The 22,358-nt window shown below is 31.9% G+C and overlaps 1 protein-coding gene across 6 annotated transcripts in view; it reads left to right on the forward strand.

The window, feature by feature from the left end:
* Window positions 1-21,694, forward strand: part of LOC143244435 (ecdysone-induced protein 78C-like) — a 185,898-nt gene extending 164,204 nt beyond the window's left edge. For 3 of the 6 annotated variants that reach the window (XM_076489132.1, XM_076489084.1, XM_076489121.1), the window contains 4 exons: window positions 1,122-1,445; window positions 14,574-14,679; window positions 19,847-20,126; window positions 20,779-21,694. In XM_076489132.1, the coding sequence (XP_076345247.1) occupies window positions 1,122-1,445; window positions 14,574-14,679; window positions 19,847-20,115 (699 nt within the window). In that variant the 3' untranslated portion in view covers window positions 20,116-20,126; window positions 20,779-21,694. Of the gene's footprint in view, window positions 1-1,121; window positions 1,446-11,317; window positions 11,465-14,573; window positions 14,691-19,846; window positions 20,127-20,778 lie in introns of those variants that run through there. The other 3 variants (XM_076489092.1, XM_076489102.1, XM_076489111.1) reach the window with 3 other exon arrangements.
* The last annotated feature ends 664 nt before the right edge of the window (window positions 21,695-22,358 follow it).

Consider the following 22,358-nt stretch of genomic DNA (forward strand, 5'->3'; position numbering starts at 1 on the left):
AGCCTTCGTGTAGCTTTGCGCGAAATTCAAATTGAAAACGAGCGAGTACTGAAAATGCTGGAAATGGAAGAGAATCGTTAATGGCGGCGATTCCCACAGTAAAAATTTGCAAGATGAATAAATGAACCCGAAAAAATTATTACTTTTGTAATAAATATATATGTTTATTGTTGACCATCGTTTCATAAAACAGGTGCTATAATAATGAAAACTGAAGGCATTTATAAGTGGAAATGAATAATATTAGCATTACTGCTTCCTATATGTACACTATCAGTAGTTAGGCCCACTCCTTGTAAATCGTCGTGCTCTGATAAAGATTTAACAATTTCTTTCAATTCCACCGTTTTTGGTTGACCATTCCGAAAAGAAGTGTGCTTCTAATATAACGGCACAGAACTTGGTAAATGCATGAAACAAAAAACGCACCCTTAGAGTTGCAGAGTCTAAAAATAACACAGAAACGAGAGTAGTTTATAACATAGTACTATTTACTAAAATAGCTTTAAATGTTATCGATTGTTACTGTAAAGAATAACCTAAAAACAAGCAATAAGCTTAGTAAACTGTGTTTAGTATACGCATAGAAGTTTAGTAATTATTTTCGATTAAATTGCCGTTCTATACATTCTATGATGAATTTTACAGCAACAACAGTGCTATAAAAAAGGTTGGTAATTGTTCGTCTTCTTCACTTGTAGCGCTTAAACGAATGTTTATGGTATGCCAATAAAACACGGAGAACCTTTTTATAGTTGAGATTCTATCTTAGCATATAAACTATGTTATTCTGTTATGTCCAACTGTAAGATATGATCGAGTACCAAAGAGGTCAAGAGAAGAAAAGGATGAAAGCCAGGTTACTTTAGCCAAGACTGACTAGACGACAGGAGAATTGGATAATAAATATTTAATACTAATTACAGTCTCTCATCCAAAATTAATTCTGAATCCTGATGAAGCCACGCAATGATGAAACAATATTTCCATTTGTGTGTATTTTTTATAAATTTTGGATCATGGTTAATAACGCTTTATTTTACACAACTTTATGTTATCAGTATAGCCTGAAGATTCAGGTTTGCCTAATGCAGCTTTTTCGTTTTGTCATTACTGAGTAGAACATGGACGAGTTTCAACCATCTACAAATGATGATAATGGGAACGGACAGTTAACAGCTGACAGTTTAGAACACCAGAAGATTGCTGTGTGGCAGCACTTCGCTATGCTGGTTACTCCAGCTATCCAAAGAGTGGTGGAATTCGCAAAGCGTGTTCCTGGATTTTTGGACCTAACGCAAGACGATCAGCTGATTCTCATCAAATTAGGTTTTTTTGAAGTTTGGATGGTACACATTTCCCGCATGATTAACACCTTCGAAAACAGCGTGACTTTCAGTGATGGTAGTTACGTATCTCGCCAACAGATGGAAGTAATGTTCGATGTAAGTAACGATGTTGGTTTATTATATTGTGTCAATACTTAAGCCTTATCTGTAGGTTATTGCTTTGAAAAAAATGTTGTTTTCACGTTAATTTGGTAAAGCAATCCCAATGTTACTAGTGTGATGTTAAGAAATTCCTAAATGTAATATTCGCATTGAAAGTTTTCATTGTTGTTAAGTAATACAAGGGGTTATCTATATTGTGCCCATCAAGGTATCGAAATCGATTTTTTTGAGCTATAAACTTCCAGGGTTATCCGCTGAATTACCGAGAAAACGGGTATTTCTTTTTAAATTATATTAATTAATATCAATGATTTATTCATAAATTGTATAGTGCCGGAAATCCAATATAAGTACAATAATATAGAGATGGGAACTTCAGCGCAGGGACTGATCAGTGATGTAAGACGTCACGAGTGTCCTTTACTAGGGATAGTTTAGTTTCAACTATGCCTACAAACATTTGTTGTTCACTAGCTAGTTGAAAATAATTAACCACATCTTTTATCAAAATCGATAATGATTGCGATTCATTTTTTTGATCTGGATCACACCATAACAGTTCATGAAAACTGAACAGTAAGCCTGATGAGTGCTGGCTGTAGGTGGAAGGCTTCGTCAGCGCTGAATATGGCAGATGTGGTATGGTTGACGTATTAGCTATTTCTCCTTTGCTTTCACTCATACGTTTTTGGAAATAATTTCATAATTTAAAATAATTATCCAACCTGGCTACTTGCTGTTGTGCTATTGTTAGGTTTAAAAATTTGGATCACATTATGCGTAGTTATTTTAACCTAATAGGTATACAAAGGCATATTGCCCTATTACTATTTGACCTAAGTATAGAATATTTAAGTTCGTTTAACACTTAACATAATGCTTCCATCATCAAAACAAAATGAAGCATCCAAATCATTACTCATATGATTTTGTGTTGTTTGCAAGTGGGTTGCTGGTTACGTCAATGCTAAAAAATATAGCCTGTTTCCTAGATCGCATAAATCTGAATACTGACATACCGTTGTTTCTAAGTTATTGTACTTATCTTGACTAGAAGTATTGCTACCAAAGTTATATCACATATGTGACGTCACCATCAGTTTAAGGAACATAATTCAAAATCTAGTTTTAACATTTTTGATTTCAGGTGCTGGAACACTTTGACAGTAGTAAACTCATAATTTACAGCTGCTACAAGAAAAAGAGTATTCAACTCCATTTATCATTATCATACATGATGCAAGTGAACACTTTTACAATATGATAGATAACGTTACTCTCTGTAAAAAGTAGTGGGATAATTCCTATTAATTACTTTTTTAATGTTTTTAAAGAGCATGCCTTGTGATACATTTCATTAATTCTTGGCTGGGACAAAATGATTATTTTTCTTAATAGCAAACAAAAACAAATTATTGTATTCGGTATTAAAACCATTAAATGTACCGAATATATATCTATGGATAGTCCTAACGTATCTTCGACCTTCTACTGAAGATAACCTAAGAAGGTCAAATCGTTTTTCTCTCCTTTATCAGTAAAAAAGTGTTAATACCCATACCAGCCATCCTGAGATACATTTTTTACTTCAAGCGGGTTTCTCGTCATCACGAGTATGGATACTTCCGTAGTAAAAACTCCTATTTGCAAACATTCCTTCAGAAATGAAACGAAAGCCTTAAATTAGTTATCTATGTAATTTATCAAAAAAGAAGAGGCCTACCCGGTACCTCAGCGGTAAATTTGAAAGTTTATAATGACAAAAAAAGTCGGGTTTCGATACGCGTGTGCTTTAGACAGAGCACAAATGGCTCATTGTGTAGCTTTGCGCTTAACAAATAAATAAAACCAAGATAGTTTAAGAGACGTTTTATGTATCGTCAATGCAAAATTTCAGATTTTAGTTCTAAAGACCTGTATATTTTTAGTTTATGAACAAACTGGTGGTCTGTTGTAGGTTTTAGTTTAGCTAAGTTATTCTTATGTTAACTATGTCTACCATGAAACATCTTAGCTATTTGTTAATTGGAGTTCAACTCACATTTTTTAAAATGATATGTAGGTGATACTTTTATCATTTTTAATAATAGAAACTTATTAGATTTCATTCTTGGATGTCCAACAATTTTCAATTACACAGTTTTTTGTTGAAGTTGGAGGTGAATATAATCAATATTTTTGGACACGTTTGTTTACGTTGTGTAGAGGACCCTTATGGAGAGAGATTTTAAAAATTGAGGTGGGATGTTTTCATAAAAAAACTCATGTTGGGTTATTTGTTGATTATGAATTTTTTCCCGATTTATTCAAAACCTGACTTGAACTGAATTTTATAAAGAATTATGTTTTTACATTTACAGTAAGATAATATTTGCTGTGCAGAGTGAAATATTTATTTGTTTTGTTACAACGTTTCATCAGGCCTAACTGGCATCATCAGGTGAAATATAAGAACCGAAGCTAGCAGAAAATATTTAGAGTAAAGATCGGTTTGAATTTCGCGCAAAGCTACATGAAGGCTATCTGCGCTAGCCGTCCTAATTTAGCAGTGTAAGACTAGAGGGAAGTCAGCTAGTCATCACCGCCCACCGCCAACTCTTGGGCTATTCTTTTACCAACGAATAGTGGGATTGACCATCACATTATAACGCCCCTACGGCTGAAAGAGCGAGCATGTTTGGTGTGACGAGGATTCAAACCCGCGACCCTCAGATTACGGGCCGAACGCCTTAATCCACCTGACCATGCCGGGCCAGTTGTTGAGGAAGAAGGTTTATTATAATTTTAATATTATGTTGAAGTTATTACATTGAAATGTATGATTACTGTTAAACTTACATTATTTTAATCAAGTTTAAACATTTTCCGTAAATTGACGGGTATTTCAGTTTCTAATTAATAGTTAATTAATAACTCTTTATTAATTAAGATAAATAATAATCTAAAGATATATTATTTTTTTTTATAAATGCAAACATTTGTATTTGTTACGAACATAATTTTTATTAACAGGGCTTCTTCTATTTTTTGTCTGTTAATGTTATTTTACCTACTAAGACTGTTTACTTTTTAAGGATAATAAATGTGTTTGTTTGTCTTTGAATTCTGTGCAAAGCTACACGAGGACTATCCGCGCTAGCCTTCTCTAATTTAGCAGTGTAAGACAAAAAGGAAGGCAGGTAGTCATCACGACCTGTCGTCCACTTTTGGGCTACTCTTTTACCAACGAATAATTGGATTAACCGTTCAATTATAATGCTCCTACGGCTAAAAGGGCGAGTCTGTTTGGTGTGACGGAGGTTGAAATCAGTAACTCTCAGATTACAGTTCAAGCGCCCTAACCACCTGCCTGTGATAAATGTGAAACAGATATTTTAAATGCCACCGTAAACGAGTAGGTGTCTGTCTTGCCAGTATAAAAGAGTTTGCACTTTGTACATTGTCTCCTATACATATTTCCTTAAATATCATTTCTTGTATACTTCTTGTATGGCATTTGACCAGGTAGAAATGTATTTTTATATTGTACGAGATAAATTTTGAATGGTAGAGAAAACATGATAAACATTTTCTTAGTTAAAAAGGAAGCAGTTACTTGACTATCAACAGAAGAATTATTGCTTTGTATATTGCTTTGTACACAGAACTGAAACGTAAAAATCTAGTTTTCTATATTGAAACAGTCGAAGTAAAAACTTATGATTTTAGTTGTAAGAACAGTAGTTTTAATATACCTAACTTTTGGCAATTAAAGCGTGAGCAGTCCTTTGAAACTTGAAGGTTTGGAATCTAGCCTGTTCTAACGTTGTTACACAAACAGAATCTTTATTATGTACAACGCCTGAAATTTAAACAAGCAGACTTATTTTTAATATTCAATCCGTGTTACCTTTCGGAGTCATAAAATTTCAACATCATTGAGAATCTTTTTTTTTTAAGACTCACAACATACGTGATTTGAGAAATGTAATTACACGTAGACTTTTGCTACAACAAAATGCTTTTATTTATGAGCTTTAGGCCCTCCCGATACAGATTCACGAGGCAACAATACACTGAACTGTTTTAAAATAGTTAAGGAAGGAACAAACGTAAAACTAACTGACATCTGGTATTAGAGTTAATAAACATAAGAATTACGATAAAAATAGAAAAAAATCGATTACTTCGATATAATAAATATTAAGAAAATACAATTATAGGACTTATATAGAGAAATAAAAATAAAGAGAATTTTCATACTTCAAATAAGACATTGTAAATTTAAAATATTTAATTTTTACATCGAAACCACCACAAATAAGATGGTTTATGTCTTTAATAGGCGGTGTTCATGCAATGTTGAGTAATTTTTTACCATTGTTTTGCTTAATATCCATCGATAGCCCATCCACTGTCTATTATTTTAATATATTTCTAGATATATTAATTGTTTTTTTCTTCTTGCACACGAAAAGCTATAATTGATGTGTTTATAGCACAGTACCTAATATATCTATGTTTTTCTTTAAACCTTATCTGTAGAGGGCGTTGTGTTTCCACAATGTATTGTTAACAATTGGAGTACCCGTCCTCTGGACGGAAGTTATGAAAATTTGTGAATAATGGAAGGTTATTTTAGGAAATGAAAAGTTACTTCCCTTATATGTAACTGTAAAAAAGCACTTGTAAAAACTGCAAAACATTAAATGTGAAGCTGCAAGTTTGTATGTATCTCCAGATGGGCCCAACGAACTTCTATACTAAATTTGATGAATACCCATATACAGAGAGCGAAGTAGTGGTAAAAAAAAAACAACGAACACATAAAGCGAAAAATGCAAAACTAAAAATTTGTATGCACCCCTGCATGGGTTTAATGAACCTCCATTTTCGTAAAGGTCCATCCAGAATCTGCGAAGTAGTTACATGGGCATACAACAAAGAGTACTGTCATATTTAAATAGATTATACTCACACCGAGTACTCTAAACCACGTTATTTGTGAGATGACTGGGAATTGGGAATTTTTACCTTCGTCAGACTGTCACATAGTGTAGGAGGACTTAACAAAACTACGACGATGTTAAGTTTAGTCGTTATACAACGAGGCTATCTTCTAGGCCTGAGGTATAAGAAAGAAATGTTTTTCTCCCCTTTCTCTATGATTGTCATAGGTGAACCATATAATACACGTGGAACCACTTTATTTGGATGGCCGTTATTCCTGAAAATGTTTCCCAGTGGTATGTCTTCGGACTTACAACGTTAGAAACCGGATTTCGATACCTGTGGTGGGCAAAGCATAGATAGTTCCAAACAAACAAATTCTGAGAATCTTCTCAAGATGCTTGAGTTCTTCATCTAGGTAAAGCATATCGTTGTAGTTTTTGATTTTGGTGTTTTATTAGTCCCAATTTTGACAGCTGTTTTATTACATTAACGAGAATTTAAATATTTGGTTCATTTGAGTCCTTGTGAACCAGAATATCGAGGAACGGGAGAGTGATTGTTTTGCATTTTCTGCAAAGCTACACGAGGGCTACCTAAGCAAGCCGTCCCTAATTTCATAACCACCCACCGTCAACGCATGGGCTACTCTTTTACCAACAAATAGTGGAACCGACCGTACCATTACAACACATCATGGCTGAAATGGCGAGAATGTTTGTTATGATGGTGATTTGAACCCGTGACCCTCAGATTACGAGTCGAGTGCCCTAATCACCTGGCCATTCCCCAGCCACATGGAAGATTGTTATCGACTGCAAGTTCTATGGAAAATTAGTCTATGCTGTCAAATTGGCTGTTCAGATGAGCGTGAATAAATTAAAAATTGACCATTCCAGTGGAATTAATTTTCATCGAGACAGATGCTCAGTAAGATCGTGATGTATTGGATGCTGATGGATGTTTTTCTTGGAAGTGAAATCTCGTTATTTAGTTGTTTGTGTAATATTTCCATGATATTCTTAGTAGGTTTCTTGGTCAAAAGTGAAATTATTATGGCTACCCTTTCTGTGATTGTCACTTAATCCTTTGTTTATTATTTCTATGGTGTTCTTAAGCAGGGTATATTGGTGAAAAGTGAAACTATTAGGCTAGGCTTTTTGTGATCTTTCTGAGAAAAATACTTTCAGTTGTTTCCAGAACAACGAACTTCTTGTAACTAAAGTGAAAATAATAAGAACAGTGCAGTACAAAAATCTATATCTTCGAATTAATAGATTTACCATCCTATCTTACACTTTGAAAAAAACAACTGGTTTTAAACTTTCCAGCCGTGTTTTACAAAATAAAAGGCTTTAATTTTGTTATTGCACCCATAATTTTCTCTACACTTCAATTTCAGACAGGGTTAGAAAAGTTTGCTAGAAGATATAGCCATTCAGGAACGTTTCAGTTCGTCAATTAAACCCACCTCTACTGAAAGTGCTTCCGGTTAAAAAAAACAACTATGTAACAAATTATTATGACATCATTGTCGAGAACACAAGTTATCAAGAGCTTTTTTAAATAATAAATTTACTCTTCCCTGATATCCATTTTCCCAATCAAATTCCAGAAAATAATCAAATCTTACATGTTTTTAATGTCTTTCTTTCGTGAATTTTGCATCTTATCGACAACCCTTGAAAAAGCTGAAATCAAATATTATTTCAGAAAAACATAACTTAAACGCTTTAAAAATAACGAAAGCGCGTTTCTAGTGAAATCTGACAATAGGAAGTGCTGTTGTTGTCACGTGCTGAAGAAACGTCGTGGTTCTTTCAACCGTGCTTATAGAGGTTACTGATTATTTATCATAAAATGTCGTTACTTATATAACCGTTTTGGAATACATATTTGCATATTAATATTTGTACTAGTTAAAGAAATCCTTTCAAAATTTGCGTCCTTTTCTGACAAGAAAAAGAGTTCCTATATTTGAAACATCGATTACTGAATTTGAACTTTAGTCCACCTGAAGATAACATTGGTTTTTCTCAACGCTTCCACAAGCTTTCACACTTGTGTTAACTGTTTGGCCTTACAGTTTACTAATGACATTCACACAGAAATGTCTCGCTTGTAGTATTCGGAATAAATTGAAAATAAACTTGTAAGATATTACTGTTAATCAATGAAATAATTGAATATTACATAATCAATAACATTGTAACCAGATACACCATTTAATATTGAGCACTCTATCAACAAAAATTAAATGGACTGGTTTTCTTCTAGTTAAACTAATCAAAAGTGAAAGCAGAACACCTTGATGCAATACTCGAAGTATCAATCATTGAATGATTTTCGTTTTTATAATTTACTATCATCTTTCAATATTTCTTGAATATCCTAAATTTTTGTGGACCCAAATTTAAAACTTTATAAAGCTTACTCCAATAAACACTTTCTGAGCTAACATTGCAATTAAAACATTGGAAGACCCACCATGATCAGGTGGTTAGGGCGCCTGATTAGCTATCTGAGGGTCGCGAGTTCGAACTCCCGACACATCAAATATGCTCGCTCATTCAGCTCTGGGGGCATTATTATGTGACGATCAATCCTACTATTCGTTGATAAAAGAGTAATCCAAAAGTTGGCAGTGGGTGGTCATGACTAGGTGCCTTCCCTCTAGTCTTTCACTTTTAAATTAGGTACAGCTAGTTCAGAAGCTCACGTGTAGCTTCATACAAATTTATAAACAAAATAACATTGACAACTTATAGATTAGGAATGAAGAAGATTTCATAGTTTGCACTTTACATAAAGAGAAACAATAATCTTCAGTACGGTGAAACCTGTCATTAATGTAAAGTGCATAAGTAATCCATTGCTGGATGATTTAATCAATTTATGGATCATATTACTAATTGATTAACCAAAATTAATGTTTCCGATTATTCTAAGAATACGTTAATCAAAATTACAATTAATTGTCACAAAGTAATAAACTAATAGTACATTAGAGTTTCTGATTATTATTGTTCAATTTTCCTAACTATTTAAGTAATCAAAATATTGCCACCAAACTTGCCATTGTTATGGTAAAGTTACTCAAGCTGCTAAGACTGGATAAAAGAAAAGTAATGCACAAATGGCAGCATATTCCACCAAATTTCTCTTTTTAAATTACAGTTGTTGACTAATTGAACTGCTGAACAAGCAAGTAGTCAAATGACAGGTAATGTGTAGAAGTAATTCAGTGTAACATTCACTGAAATGCAAAGTGTCACGCTATAAGCCCATCGGTATTATTTATTAAATATTGCTTATTGTAATCTGTTTTAAAATATAATGTTTTGATTTATGGTAAAAAGAAATTCCTGAATTATTTTCAAATTGTTTGTGGCAACTTTTGCTCTTGGGCTTTGTCTTCTGTTGTCATTCAACATTGAGGATTCAGTTTAGGAGTAACAAACATGAAGTTTCACCAACTGTTTGTTATCTCTGAATGTTAAGATATCTGTTTTCCATGATCTATCTATGAATTTTAGAACTTGAGGGACCTTTAACATTTCATGTGTCTTCTGTATTTATACATGCAGTACAGAGGTTTTTTTACTGTGTTTTATTTTAGGTTTACTTGAGTAGTTTGATTGTTATTTTATCTTGCTGCCTCTCTCTGCTGGTGCAGGAACCAATATTTCCTGTAATCCATGAGTGGGAGCAAGGAATATGTTAAATCTTGTGATGAAAGATTTTGGACAAACTACACAATAAATTATTTGATTTCCAGCTATAACATTTAATATTACAATGGTGAGGTCAGCTATTATTTGATTTTATACCTATTATTTTTACCAACTGTTTTGTATCTTCATAAGTTACTGTAGTTTGTGACAAAAACTTTGTTGGTTGGCTTGGTGGGCTGTTTTGTTCATTTATTGTTTCATTAATTTATGAAAGTGCTTATATTAGTTTTACTACAGTGGAACCCCTCTAAGCAGCCACCCCTTGAAAGTGGTCATTCAATCACAGTCCCCTTTTTTTGTTTACATAATTCCTAATTATGTACAGTGGAACCCCTCTAATCAGGCCAGTTTATCTCAGTCCCAAAGGTGGCTGCTTTAGATGGGTTCCACTGTATATCTAATGTATTTACTTTTATTTCATTTCAAATTGTTTACCAATATACCTTTATTAAAAAGATTGATTTGTATTGCTACCTCAGATTTTGTATTTAGGACTAACCTAAGTCTCATAAGCTGGCCAATCCTCATGAAATATTACTGAATTTTTGGTCACAAATGTTGTTAGCAGTGAGAATACCCATCTGATGAAACAGTGCATTCTGATCATTATAAGTAGAAATAAAAGGTTTTTGGTTAACTATCTTGATGGTCAAGTAGAGGTTTATTTTCAATCAGGATGCATATCTTACTCTGACTGGAAGTTATTATTATCTGTATAACACACATCATTTCACTAGTCAATACAAGTTTGTCTTTTCAATGTACTGGGAAAAGTCCATATTCTGCTATGGAGAATTTTGTCCACCAATTATAGGTGGGAAAAAAAGGTTCATCCCATTTTTTGGTTTGACTAGAGTATTGACTTTATTCTTCCACACCATGCTTCTCTTTTGAAGTTTACTTTGAAACCTCATATTGTTTTGCAGTTTCTATCCATTTTGTACTTTTCTGATACCTTGTTTTTTATACATAACCATGTGACGTGGTTACCGATAGTCATGTTTGACTTTAAGCATTTAATAGTAATTTATACGCCTTAAATATCTAGCTGTTTGCTTGTTTGTTATGCCCAAACCCTGAATTTATTTGTGTCTAATTGTTGCATCAATTTCATAATATTGTAACTGTTTTTTTTTTTCATTCTGTCCTTCCTGTATTTGAAGGTTCTCATCTATACCCAATCTCTGTCTTTGATTTTTTTAGGTAGCCTTTTCACATGGCTGGCTGAAACAGACAATATCACATCTTCTGCTTTATTGTGAGAATGTCATATACCACATTAGTTTTTTAAATTAGTAATTCATGTTTTGATTTTATTCCATATCATACTGTAATTCTTCCAAATAAACTTATTGGTATTACTCCCAAAAGTCATTGTTTCTCATTTCTTCATTGTACTATTATCTAGTTACTTTTGTGTTCATATTTTAAAGTATAAATCTTATTTCCTTGTTCTTGCACACAACTTTAGTCTGAATCTATATTTTTGTTTATGTTCTTCATACTTTACTAATACCATTGGTTGTTATGTAAGATGTTTGACAAACCAGATTCCTGTGGTTCTTGAAAAAAATTGAGTATATGTCTTAATTTGAATTATCTTTCTTATTTCCTTCACTTTGATTACCTTCAAACATTTCTGTTTTGATCCAGTCATGTAAGTCTTCATCTCTGTGGTTTCACTTGTATATGCTACTAATATTGTGTTAAATTTACCTCAAATTCTCCTCTCTTTGGGCACTTGTAATAGGAGTTAAGGGAGGAGTATCTTTCTTAACTATATTTAGGTGTTGATGCTGCAACTTGTCTATTGGCATACATAGTTTTGATGGGTTTAACATGTATCACTCACCTGTATAAAAACCAAAGAATACTCTAGACATGTTTTGAAAGAGACTAGACTGTAAACAAACTTGTAACGACAGAACTAGTATCATTATTATTATTAAATTTAAAAAGCCTAAAACAGGCACATTCCTGATTATTGGAAGACTACTTATGTAATTTTTATTTAAAACTAAAAGGTAAGTGGAATATTCTGCACAGTAATAGATGTACATTGTCAGTTAATAGATGTTCATCTATTTTTTCTGGGGATGTAGAGATTCCTGATTGAAAATTTTTAGAATATTTCCATTAAAAAACCACTGAAAAGACTGAGTTAATTAAATTGGGGATAAAAAATGGTTTCAGAGGTTGTTCATTTGAAATATCAGTTTATTGTATATCAACAACTTAAGTTGGTTCTTAGACAGTGATACTTAGCTTCTAAGGTTGTTGAAGATACCAAGCCAGAAGAAGGGTTACTTCTACTGAAAATTTTTTATATTATTTATTGGGACTTTGATGGTATTAATTAATGTGTTAGTATATAAGAAATTAGTTGCAGTAATGATAAATGTAAATATGTGCTCTTGGGATACAAAGATTCTTGTGTGAGAAAAATACCAGAGTTGTGGAAAATGAATGTAACTGAAGTATGATTTCTGATAAAACTCTCAGCATTTAGTTGAGTGTTATAACGAAGAAGAACCGAATTTTTACAATACAACACCTACCAACTTTATGAACATCTTTATCCATGTGTTATTAAATCTGTGTAGTTTTGTATTGTAATTAGTTTTAAAGCCTTAAAAAGATAAATGTTTAATTAGATGAAAAACTATATTCTTATTGGTTTATGCAGTTATATTCAGGTTAATTTGAAAAGTATAACAAAATTTTGGATGTTGATTCAGTTGTAATTATTGGTTAAAAGTGCTACACTTTTTAAAAATTGGAAATTGATGGTGAAAGATGAATTTGTAAAAATAATTGCATCAGTTATATAACACGTGGATTGCTGTATTGATTGTAAACTGTAAGTTGGATTATTAAGAAACTAAAGTTTTGATAACTTAATAAACTGAGTAAAATTAACCTGACTTTGCCATTAGTAACTTTGAATTACTATCAACGATACTGAAGCTAATGAAATAAACGATTCCTTATACACATATATATTGTGAACCACTATATTATCTAGACGTGAACGTGAAGACAAGCATCAAATTACTTGTCTTCACGGAGGAAGAAGAAACATTCAACATTCTTCTCTCATCATAATGTAACACAACCTTTTTTACTGGTTATTTCACCTTATGACACATTTTATGAAAATCTCTTTCAAGACTGCAGTTGAAATTCTAAGTGTCATTTCTTGTGCTATCACAAATTTATTATCACTTGCCTAATGGAGCTATTTCAGTGAGAAAAATCTGTTCCTTTTGTGTACTTATTTTCATAACAGGCTTGTTTCGTTGGTCTATCTCGTAAGCATGGTAGATTAACTATTGCCAGAAATCATGTAAAAGACATGTTGAAAGCTGACATTTGATAAATAACTAAAGATATTTTGATAAAGCTTTTGCCATTACCATTTTAGTGTATTAGAAATATTCTTATGTTTTTGATTAAGATACCCTAAACTGTTTAATTTATTTAGAAGGTAAAAACCTATTTAAATTATCATATTTTCATACAGCTATTGGCCCTTATTAGATAATTCAAAAGTTTCTGATTATTACAAGTATATGTTACCAACTAAAAAGAAAAAAAAAATCTGGAGAGGCTTTAAGTTATGTTGCAATCAAGGTACACAAGGATTTTGTTGCCTGGAAGATGGGTATTTAATTAACAATAATAACTGATGTTTTTATTAACTCTTATAGAGTTTCTGATAAGTTTCCTCTGTACAGATTAACTGTAACATGACATTCCTATAATGTGGATGTATCTATGTAAGTAATATTATTAAACAACTCTGTAATAACTAATTTTATATATTTTCAGTGTTACTGCAGATGTTTCTTGTTGGTAATTGATTGTGACACAAACTTTTCTAAGTGACAGAACAATGCCTTATTAACATGATTGTTACAACTAAAAGTATGAATGACTGAAAAAATGGAATATGCAATAGAAGATGATTGCATTTTCAGTTGGACTTTTCTTAGATATACACTTTGTTACTTGTATGTTCTTACTTTTATCTTGAGTTTTGACATTCACTTTCTTTCTACTATTTCTGAAATTATGTATTTTTTTATTTTCTAGTCTTACCATACTTGATATTTAATAATCTGTGATGACGAGAAAACCACCTTGTATAGAAAATTATATATGTAAAGAAAATGGATAGTATGGATAGAGAAAATACCATGTAGAGGAGCAAATTATTTTTCGCTCCTCTACAAAGTGCTTTCTCTACCCAAACCAGCCATTTTTTTACATATACAATACTTGATATTTAACTTAATGTTTCTGTTAGAAAACTGTTAGTCTATACTCTAACAGTCATGTTAGAGTTATGTTATATATCACAAATGAGGATGTTGGTAATGTAACTTCAAAGTTAAAGAAATAGGACAGAGTGCAGCAATGCAGGTTCTAAATTAATATTTTTACCATCTTCTTTCAGAATGAATTTGTATCTTCTATTTTTCATTTTGCTATGAACCTGAACAACCTGCAGCTGAATGACACAGAGATAGGGTTGTTTTCAGCAGCTGTGTTGATGACCTCAGGTGAGTATGTGGTCAGTATACTGAGTGATTTTTTGTAGCAACTCATCTTTGTAGAACTAAGAAGAACAAATTGGTCTTTTGATAATTACGGTGTTTAACCACACTATTCAAATTGGTCTTTTGATAATTACAGTGTTTAACCACACTATTCAAATTGGTCTTTTGATAATTACGGTGTTTAACCACACTATTCAAATCTGTTATGAAGACCTCAAATGTTTTAGTAATTTTTAGAACATACAAATGTAAGTAAGCATTGCATTTTGACTTTTTTAATGTAATATAATCTAGTAGCTACTCCTGATCTTAAAATATTTTAATGTAATATAATCTAGTAGCTACTCCAGATCTTAAAATATTTTAATGTAATGTAATCTAGTAGCTACTCCAGATCTTAAAATATTTTTATGTAATGTGATCTAGTAGCTACTCCAGATCTTAAAATATTTTAATGTAATGTAATCTAGTAGCTACTCCAGATCTTAAAATATTTTTATGTAATGTGATCTAGTAGCTACTCCAGATCTTAAAATATTTTAATGTATACTTTTATGTGATCATGTTTCATTGAAACTAATTTTTCTTCTATGACTGTAAAAAATAAATGAAACTGAACAATGCTAATCAGGATGACATGATGTAACCTTCAGAAATAGATGACTGTGGTTAGATGTTACAGTAATAATCAGGAGGGAATAACTTTCAGCAGATGGCTTAAGAACTATAATTAATTATATGTTGAAGGGTATTGTAAACACTTTGGTACACCAGGAAGGGGAATATATTTTATATAATTTAAGGATAAAAAAGTTGTTAATGGTCAATCTAGGTCATCTCAACCGATAAACTAAATTTTACAAAGAAAATGAATCATTCAAAACCAGTCCTTTTTATTCAAATACCTATCAAGCCTTTCTTTAAATGTCATTAAAGTTACTACATCTACCTCATCTGAAGGTAACACATTTCAAAGGCCAACTATCCTGTTAGAAAACTAAAACTGTCTTAATTGAAGATTACTTCTTCCCCATTGAGACTTGTATTTTTATCTCCAATTTCTACCATTCTCACCACTAAGTATTAAAAAGAAATTAATCCATAAACATTATTAATTCCTTTAACAATCTCAAACACCTCCATCTGATCAATTTCAACTCTTGTCTTACAAGACAAAATAAATTTAGAGATTTTAATTTGTCCTTACATGACAACCTGTCCATCCCAGATACCAGCCTAGAAGTCTTCCTATGAACCCTATCCAACAAATCATCTTCCTCCAAACGTAGTGTAACCAATGACAATCTGTCCATCTCAGATATCAGCCTAGAAGTCTTCCTATGAACCCTATCCAACAAATCATCTTCCTCCAAACGTTGTGTAACCAATGACTCCTATACTGACATTTATAGTCCAACAACACTTTGGTTGGATAGTTCATGAAACTGATAAATCAGTGCATCAAGATGTTTTTTTTCCATAATACTGTTAAGGTTATTCCCATCAAATTTGTCCCCGTAATTCAAATTATGATATCCTACATGCATTATCTTGCTTTTGTTGTACTTCAAACAAACAAACAAACCTGCCATTTATTTCCTCAACTCACAGAATAATCCAAATACTTTTTTGAAAGTAGCAACACTCTCTTCACACCCAGCAACAACCGAAATCTTGATATCATCAGCCAAATTAATTTATTGATCACTCCTTCATTTGTGTTATTGATATGTTTCGGATAACACAAAGCTCCTAAACTGGTTATGTGGCTCATCATTTGTGATGTTAATCCAGTCTTACTGAACATTTTTTTTTTTTTTTTTACATGGTCACTTTCATGTTCACAGTACCAACCTATCTTCTCGTTTTGAAGTAGCCCTTACAAACAAGCTAGTGCCTACCCTATTTAGATGTAAAATATCCATTCCAAACAAATTTAAAGCATGATTGGTATCACTGTGGTGACTTGGTGGAATTCTGACAGAGCTTTATATCAGTTATATTCTCACAAATACTGCATTTTGAAAATCCAGATACACCAAACCCACATCCAATATCCTCATTTTAATAAGCAGTGATCTCTTCAAAATATGGCAAATGATTTGTAAGGCAAAGTTTCCTTCTAGTAAAACAACATTGGCTATCCAATAGAATTTTAAACTTTGTTAAATGACGTTGCAAAGCATCTTTTATCAGACTTTCAAATATTTTTCCTATCACTGATCTAAGATTAAGAGGTATATAATTACTCCTTTGAAAAAAATGAGTAACATTAGCCAATTTTCAATCTTCTGGAAGCCTGTCATGGCCAGGTAGTTAGGGTGCTGTACTTACAACCTGTGAGTTGTGGAATTTAATTTCCATCCCATCAAATATACTTGTTTTTTTCAAATATGGGTATATTATAATGTGGCCATAAATCTCATTACTCATTGTTAAAAAAGAAGTCCAAGATCTGGCAGTGGGCAGTGATGAATAGCTGCCTTCTCTCCAGCTTTTCACTTCTAAATTAGGTACAGTTAATGCAGATAACACTCGTGTAATTTTGTACAAAATATAAACCAGTTTTCTGACACTTGCCTGTTATTCAAGGATTTGCACAAAATAACAGCAAGTAGCATATGTACCCAGTCCTTAACCACCTTCAAAATCTTTTAGGAAGTATATGGCCAAGGAGCTTTATCATTCTTTAAACTTCCCAAGTTTCTATTAACAATCTTAGAGTAAATGTGATCATCCTTTATGATCTTGTTTCTGTCTAGTAACTATTTAGGGTGAGGAATTTTTTCTTAAGTCATCATTAGTGAGAACTGATGCAAAAGTGAAACTATATAACTCATCCATCTCATAATAATCAGGCATGGGCCTTCCTGTGTTTCCTTCAAAGGCCTTACTTCAATCCTAACATAATGTTTACATTTCCAGGTAGTCTTTTGTTTTTATATATTCTTTCTGATTTCTTAATTTACTGTTTGACCAACATTTGTGATCTTCTTCCATGATGTCAGAAAAACAAATAGGTTCAAGAAGTCTTGAGAGAAATGAATAAAAACCGTATACACTAAACTCTTTAGAAATGTGGAAATAACTGTCATATGAGTTTCAACTCCCTAAATACATACATATGATGCTTCTCTTCATTTTATCTATTGTACCAATTGTGAGTTAACCTGGTTGTTACTTGCAGCTATCCATTTATATATATATATATACATTTTGGTGAAAATGAATACAGTTTAATGAAGTTAAATAAGCAAAATCACATGGAAGGACTGTATTAAAAACAGCAACTTCAAACCTCTAATTATATTAGTTTGTTATAACTTGAAAAACAAGCTGAAACAAAAAATAAACAAAAACTCTGCACTATTTGAAAAGATCCCAGGGTGCAAACTAGGGTAACCCTAGGTTTTGGAGGTGACTAAGAAGTAGGACCCACACTGTGGTGGGGATACACTGTCTATCAGTCTTAAACCCCATTCACCAGCCTCACCTAAGAAATGAGTAGCATTAGATATAGAAACAGAAATTAGGAGAGAGAGATGTGGGTGCTTTAGTCCACAATGTCCCACATTTATATCACACTTCACTGCCTCTAGACAGTTATGGGAAAATGACTGCTCTCCCAAGTAAAGAAAAGAAAAAAATATGAAATCAAAATAAGGAAATAAGGTACTACTATTTTGAAGTAAGTAACTTGAAAACTTACCTCTTGAAGTTAGTATTCCAGCCCCAAATATGGTAGAAATGCACTAATTGACAGCACAGTAAACAAACTATGCCAGCATGAAGTGTCCCATCCAGCTGTTCACACAAACTAGTGTAGTTCCAACCCACCACCAATTCACCAAGTCTACTGTGACTATCATGTAATAAACAAGCCTTTACATGCAGCAGTGTACATCTGTAAAAAGTAATGCCAGTTGTTAAATAACCTTATTCACAACTAAAAATAGTAATTGGAAATTTTAAGTAAAATTTCTCTAATTTCTATTTATTTCTATTTAATACATTTGTATATTTGTTACAGAATAGTTTAATACTTTTATTTAAAATTTCTTTATTAAATCCATTAACTATTACTTTTAATTTTTGTATCATATCAGTATTTCAACATTACTGATAAAATATTGCAATTTATTACAAATTTTACAATATCTGAATAACTGCAAAGTTATAATGCTTATAACAGAAGGATATGGTATATTACTATTAAAAGAAGGTAAGCCACAAATTAGAAAGGTAAAATATTTTCTTTTATCAAAAATATATATATTGATATCCTTATCCATTATTTTAATTTCTAAATCTAAATAATGTACTTCTGTATTAGATGTTGAAGTACTTTCATTTCTAATTCTGCTGTATAAATAGTGTTAATAACTATTTATTTCAGTTTTCAATAAATACGTTTTTGTGATAGTTAAGATATAAATTTGCTACACAAGTAGAATAATCTTCCACTGGAACTCTTATTAGTTGTTTAAAAACCTCTCTGTTGAAAAATATATAATTATTATAAATACAGAAACTTCAAATAAAACAATCCAGTTTCACAAGTTAATATTTAATCACCAATTCCTTGGATTTGCTGCTTTGCATCGACTGCCATCCTTCTCCATGTATTTCAAAAAGTTCATCTTCCATATTTGGTTTGCAATCTTTCATTAACTGGTTTAACTCAGCCCAAAGAATTTCAGTTGGATTGATATTAGGTGACTGAACTGTCCATTACATAACATCAGTTCTCTTATTCTTAAAAGATATCTTTTAACAACTACACAGTTGTAGATAAACGTGTTTGATCATTTTGTAGGCTAACTGGAGTAAGATCTTTTTATGAGAAAATGTAACAAATCATGAAAAGTTCAGTTATTCACGAAAGTCAATGTTAAAATTATGATTTTGGATCATATTTGAACAGCTTTTGTTAAGTGCATTCTAAAAGCACATAGTTTTGTATATTTTTTCTGTTATCTAATAAAAGATACAAGTTAACGACATTTTCAAGGGGGCCACTTTCTTAATCCATCCTGTGTGTGTGTGTGTGTGAGGATGATTTTAGAAAATCCAATAAGTTTGATTTATTAACTGTAAAGCCAAATCGAACAAGTAACTTAAGTATTGAACAAATAATGTTATTGTGACCAAATTATTCTCGAATGTGTAGAGAGGGTGGGTATCTATGACAACAAGAGTATCGATCAACAACAGGAGAAGCTAATGGAGGCTTTAAAGCTCCAGGTTGGACGCAATCATCCTAACGAGCCTCACCTTTTTCCAACTCTGATGACAAAGCTCCCAGATCTCCGTTCTCTTGGTGGAAAACACATGGAACACCTTGAATGGTTTCGAGCCAATTGGACAAGACTTAAGCTGCCACCTCTTTTTGCAGAAATTTTTGATATACCAAAATGTGAAGAAGATTTAGTACAATAATGAAAATGTAGGTGGGTAGTGCAAAAGGTACAAGTGTTACTTTTGCAGTTTTGGTTTCTTTTTTTCCAATTCTCTCAGCAAATAGTTTATAAACAATTCTTAATTTTTATGTAAAAACAAAATGATTTTTAATGTTATATGCTCATGTAAATTGTAAAACATAATTTTAATTAGTAAATAAAACTAGGATACATTATCCAGTATTCAACTTTCATATCAATAATGACTGTTTTTCACATTAGACTTTCTTATCAAAATGGTTGTAACATCAGTCTCTGCCATTATTCATAAATATTAAGGAGTTTTACTTTTGAAATTAAAAACTTAGAGCATTAACTGGTAACATTGTTTAAACTGGAAAATTTTATTTCTTTATCACATGAAGATCTCTTCAGTTTTCTGAAATCATTATAAAAGTTCAGATATGAGACTGTCTAAAGGAGTAATGTAAACCATCTTAAAAAAATGTGTATATATATAGTTTTACTCATCATTAAAAGTAATTAATATCATTGATTTGTGTATTAATTTCACAGATTCATTACATTATTTAAAGAATATGTAACTACAAATAGAAAACTTGCTACTAACAAGTCTCTACTTGTAAACCAAATGCTCAATGTACTTTATTAATTGAAACTTATTTAATCTTTATTGAAACAGTATTACAGTATTCTACCAGTGTGTTCACCTGACAGTTCAAGTTATTCCCAACCACCATCAACATGCTCACTGCCCCATTCACAGCATTCCACCTTTCATAAGAGCTATGAAACTAACAGCCCTGGGGCCAGCAGGCCATGGATTTTGTATTCGTACAACCTGACATCAAGAATCATCTGCATAGAGAAACGTAGAGCATAAATTTAGTCAGTTGACTTCGAATGTCAAACTGTGGTTGATGTATAAACTCTTACTTTACAAACATTGTTAAAACTGAGAAAGGTTTGACCTATAGTCAGAGAATTTAACTTTCATGCACTTTTAACTTCTGTAATTGTAGTTAACCTGTGGATATCTCAACAACAAATGGAATTATTTTGCACATTTTCTTAATGTGAGATTATTTTTAACTTTTAGCAGCCAGTGGCTTGCAAGTCTTGTTGGTGAAGACAGTGGTTAATTATATTTTGTGGACCTGACTTTTATAAGCCTACATTAATCACTGGTATCATTCATATAGCAGAGAATGTTGTAATTACCCCATATCTTCTATCAACCTATTTCTCACATTGTTTTCATAAATCAATGGTGTTCTTAATATCACCACTAGAGTTTGTAGTTACTGTATACCTTCTTTGAACCTGTGACTTTGTTTTTGTTAATCAAGCAAATGGTGAATTTTGTTACCTCCATTTAGAAGTTGTTTTGTATGTAATACATGTAGATGGTAGTTTTATTTTTTTTATTCTTTACTGTGAGATCCCTGTGTTACAGTTTTCACTGCCACTTACACTGAGGCTAGTCCTCAAAAAATAAACTAAGAAAAATTATTGTAAACGATTTAATAGATCTCTTATATTATTAATAAAGGGTGTTACTGAAAGTCTCTTTCAGTAATCTCAATTTTCTAATAAAATATAGAGCACTGATCATTTACCTTCCATTTCATAAATCTTGTGCAATATAAAATACAAATAATTATCCAAAATAATAGAAAATAAAGATAACCATAGACAAATCATATACCTCTTAAAAGCTTTCTGGCATTGAAATTCTTGTTAATGATAGGTCTGGATATTCTTACTTTGCAAAGGTCCCATTTGTTTGTGGTTGCAGTGATGATGTGGGGATGCTACAAGTTAATACAGGGCAATACTAACAGTTCTTTTAACTGTGGCAACTTCTTGTTTTATCTTGGGGTCTTTTAAAGCCTACCTTAATTTAGAAGTCAAAAGATACAAGTTTGTACCTTTGTGTAATCACATCATTATCAGCATGTGCATGACATCATGGCATATGCACTGAGACAACAAAGGGAAACTTCATTTATAACAAACTAAACTGAACAAAATAGGGGTAAAAATACTTTCAGATTCACACAAAACCAACTAAAACTAAATTAAACTAAGCTCAAACTTCAAAAATCTAATACAAATCAAACAGAGTTATTAAAGTCAAGTGCAGTATGTTGAACTCAAAATAATTTGCAAAGCTGAATAAAACTACGAATTAAAATGAACCAGATGTCGACAAGAGCTGTTAAATGAATATAATTTAGGATACTTTAAAAACACAATGTA

Source organism: Tachypleus tridentatus, chromosome 1, assembly GCF_004210375.1.
Source record: "Tachypleus tridentatus isolate NWPU-2018 chromosome 1, ASM421037v1, whole genome shotgun sequence".
NCBI classification, from domain to species: domain Eukaryota; kingdom Metazoa; phylum Arthropoda; class Merostomata; order Xiphosura; family Limulidae; genus Tachypleus; species Tachypleus tridentatus.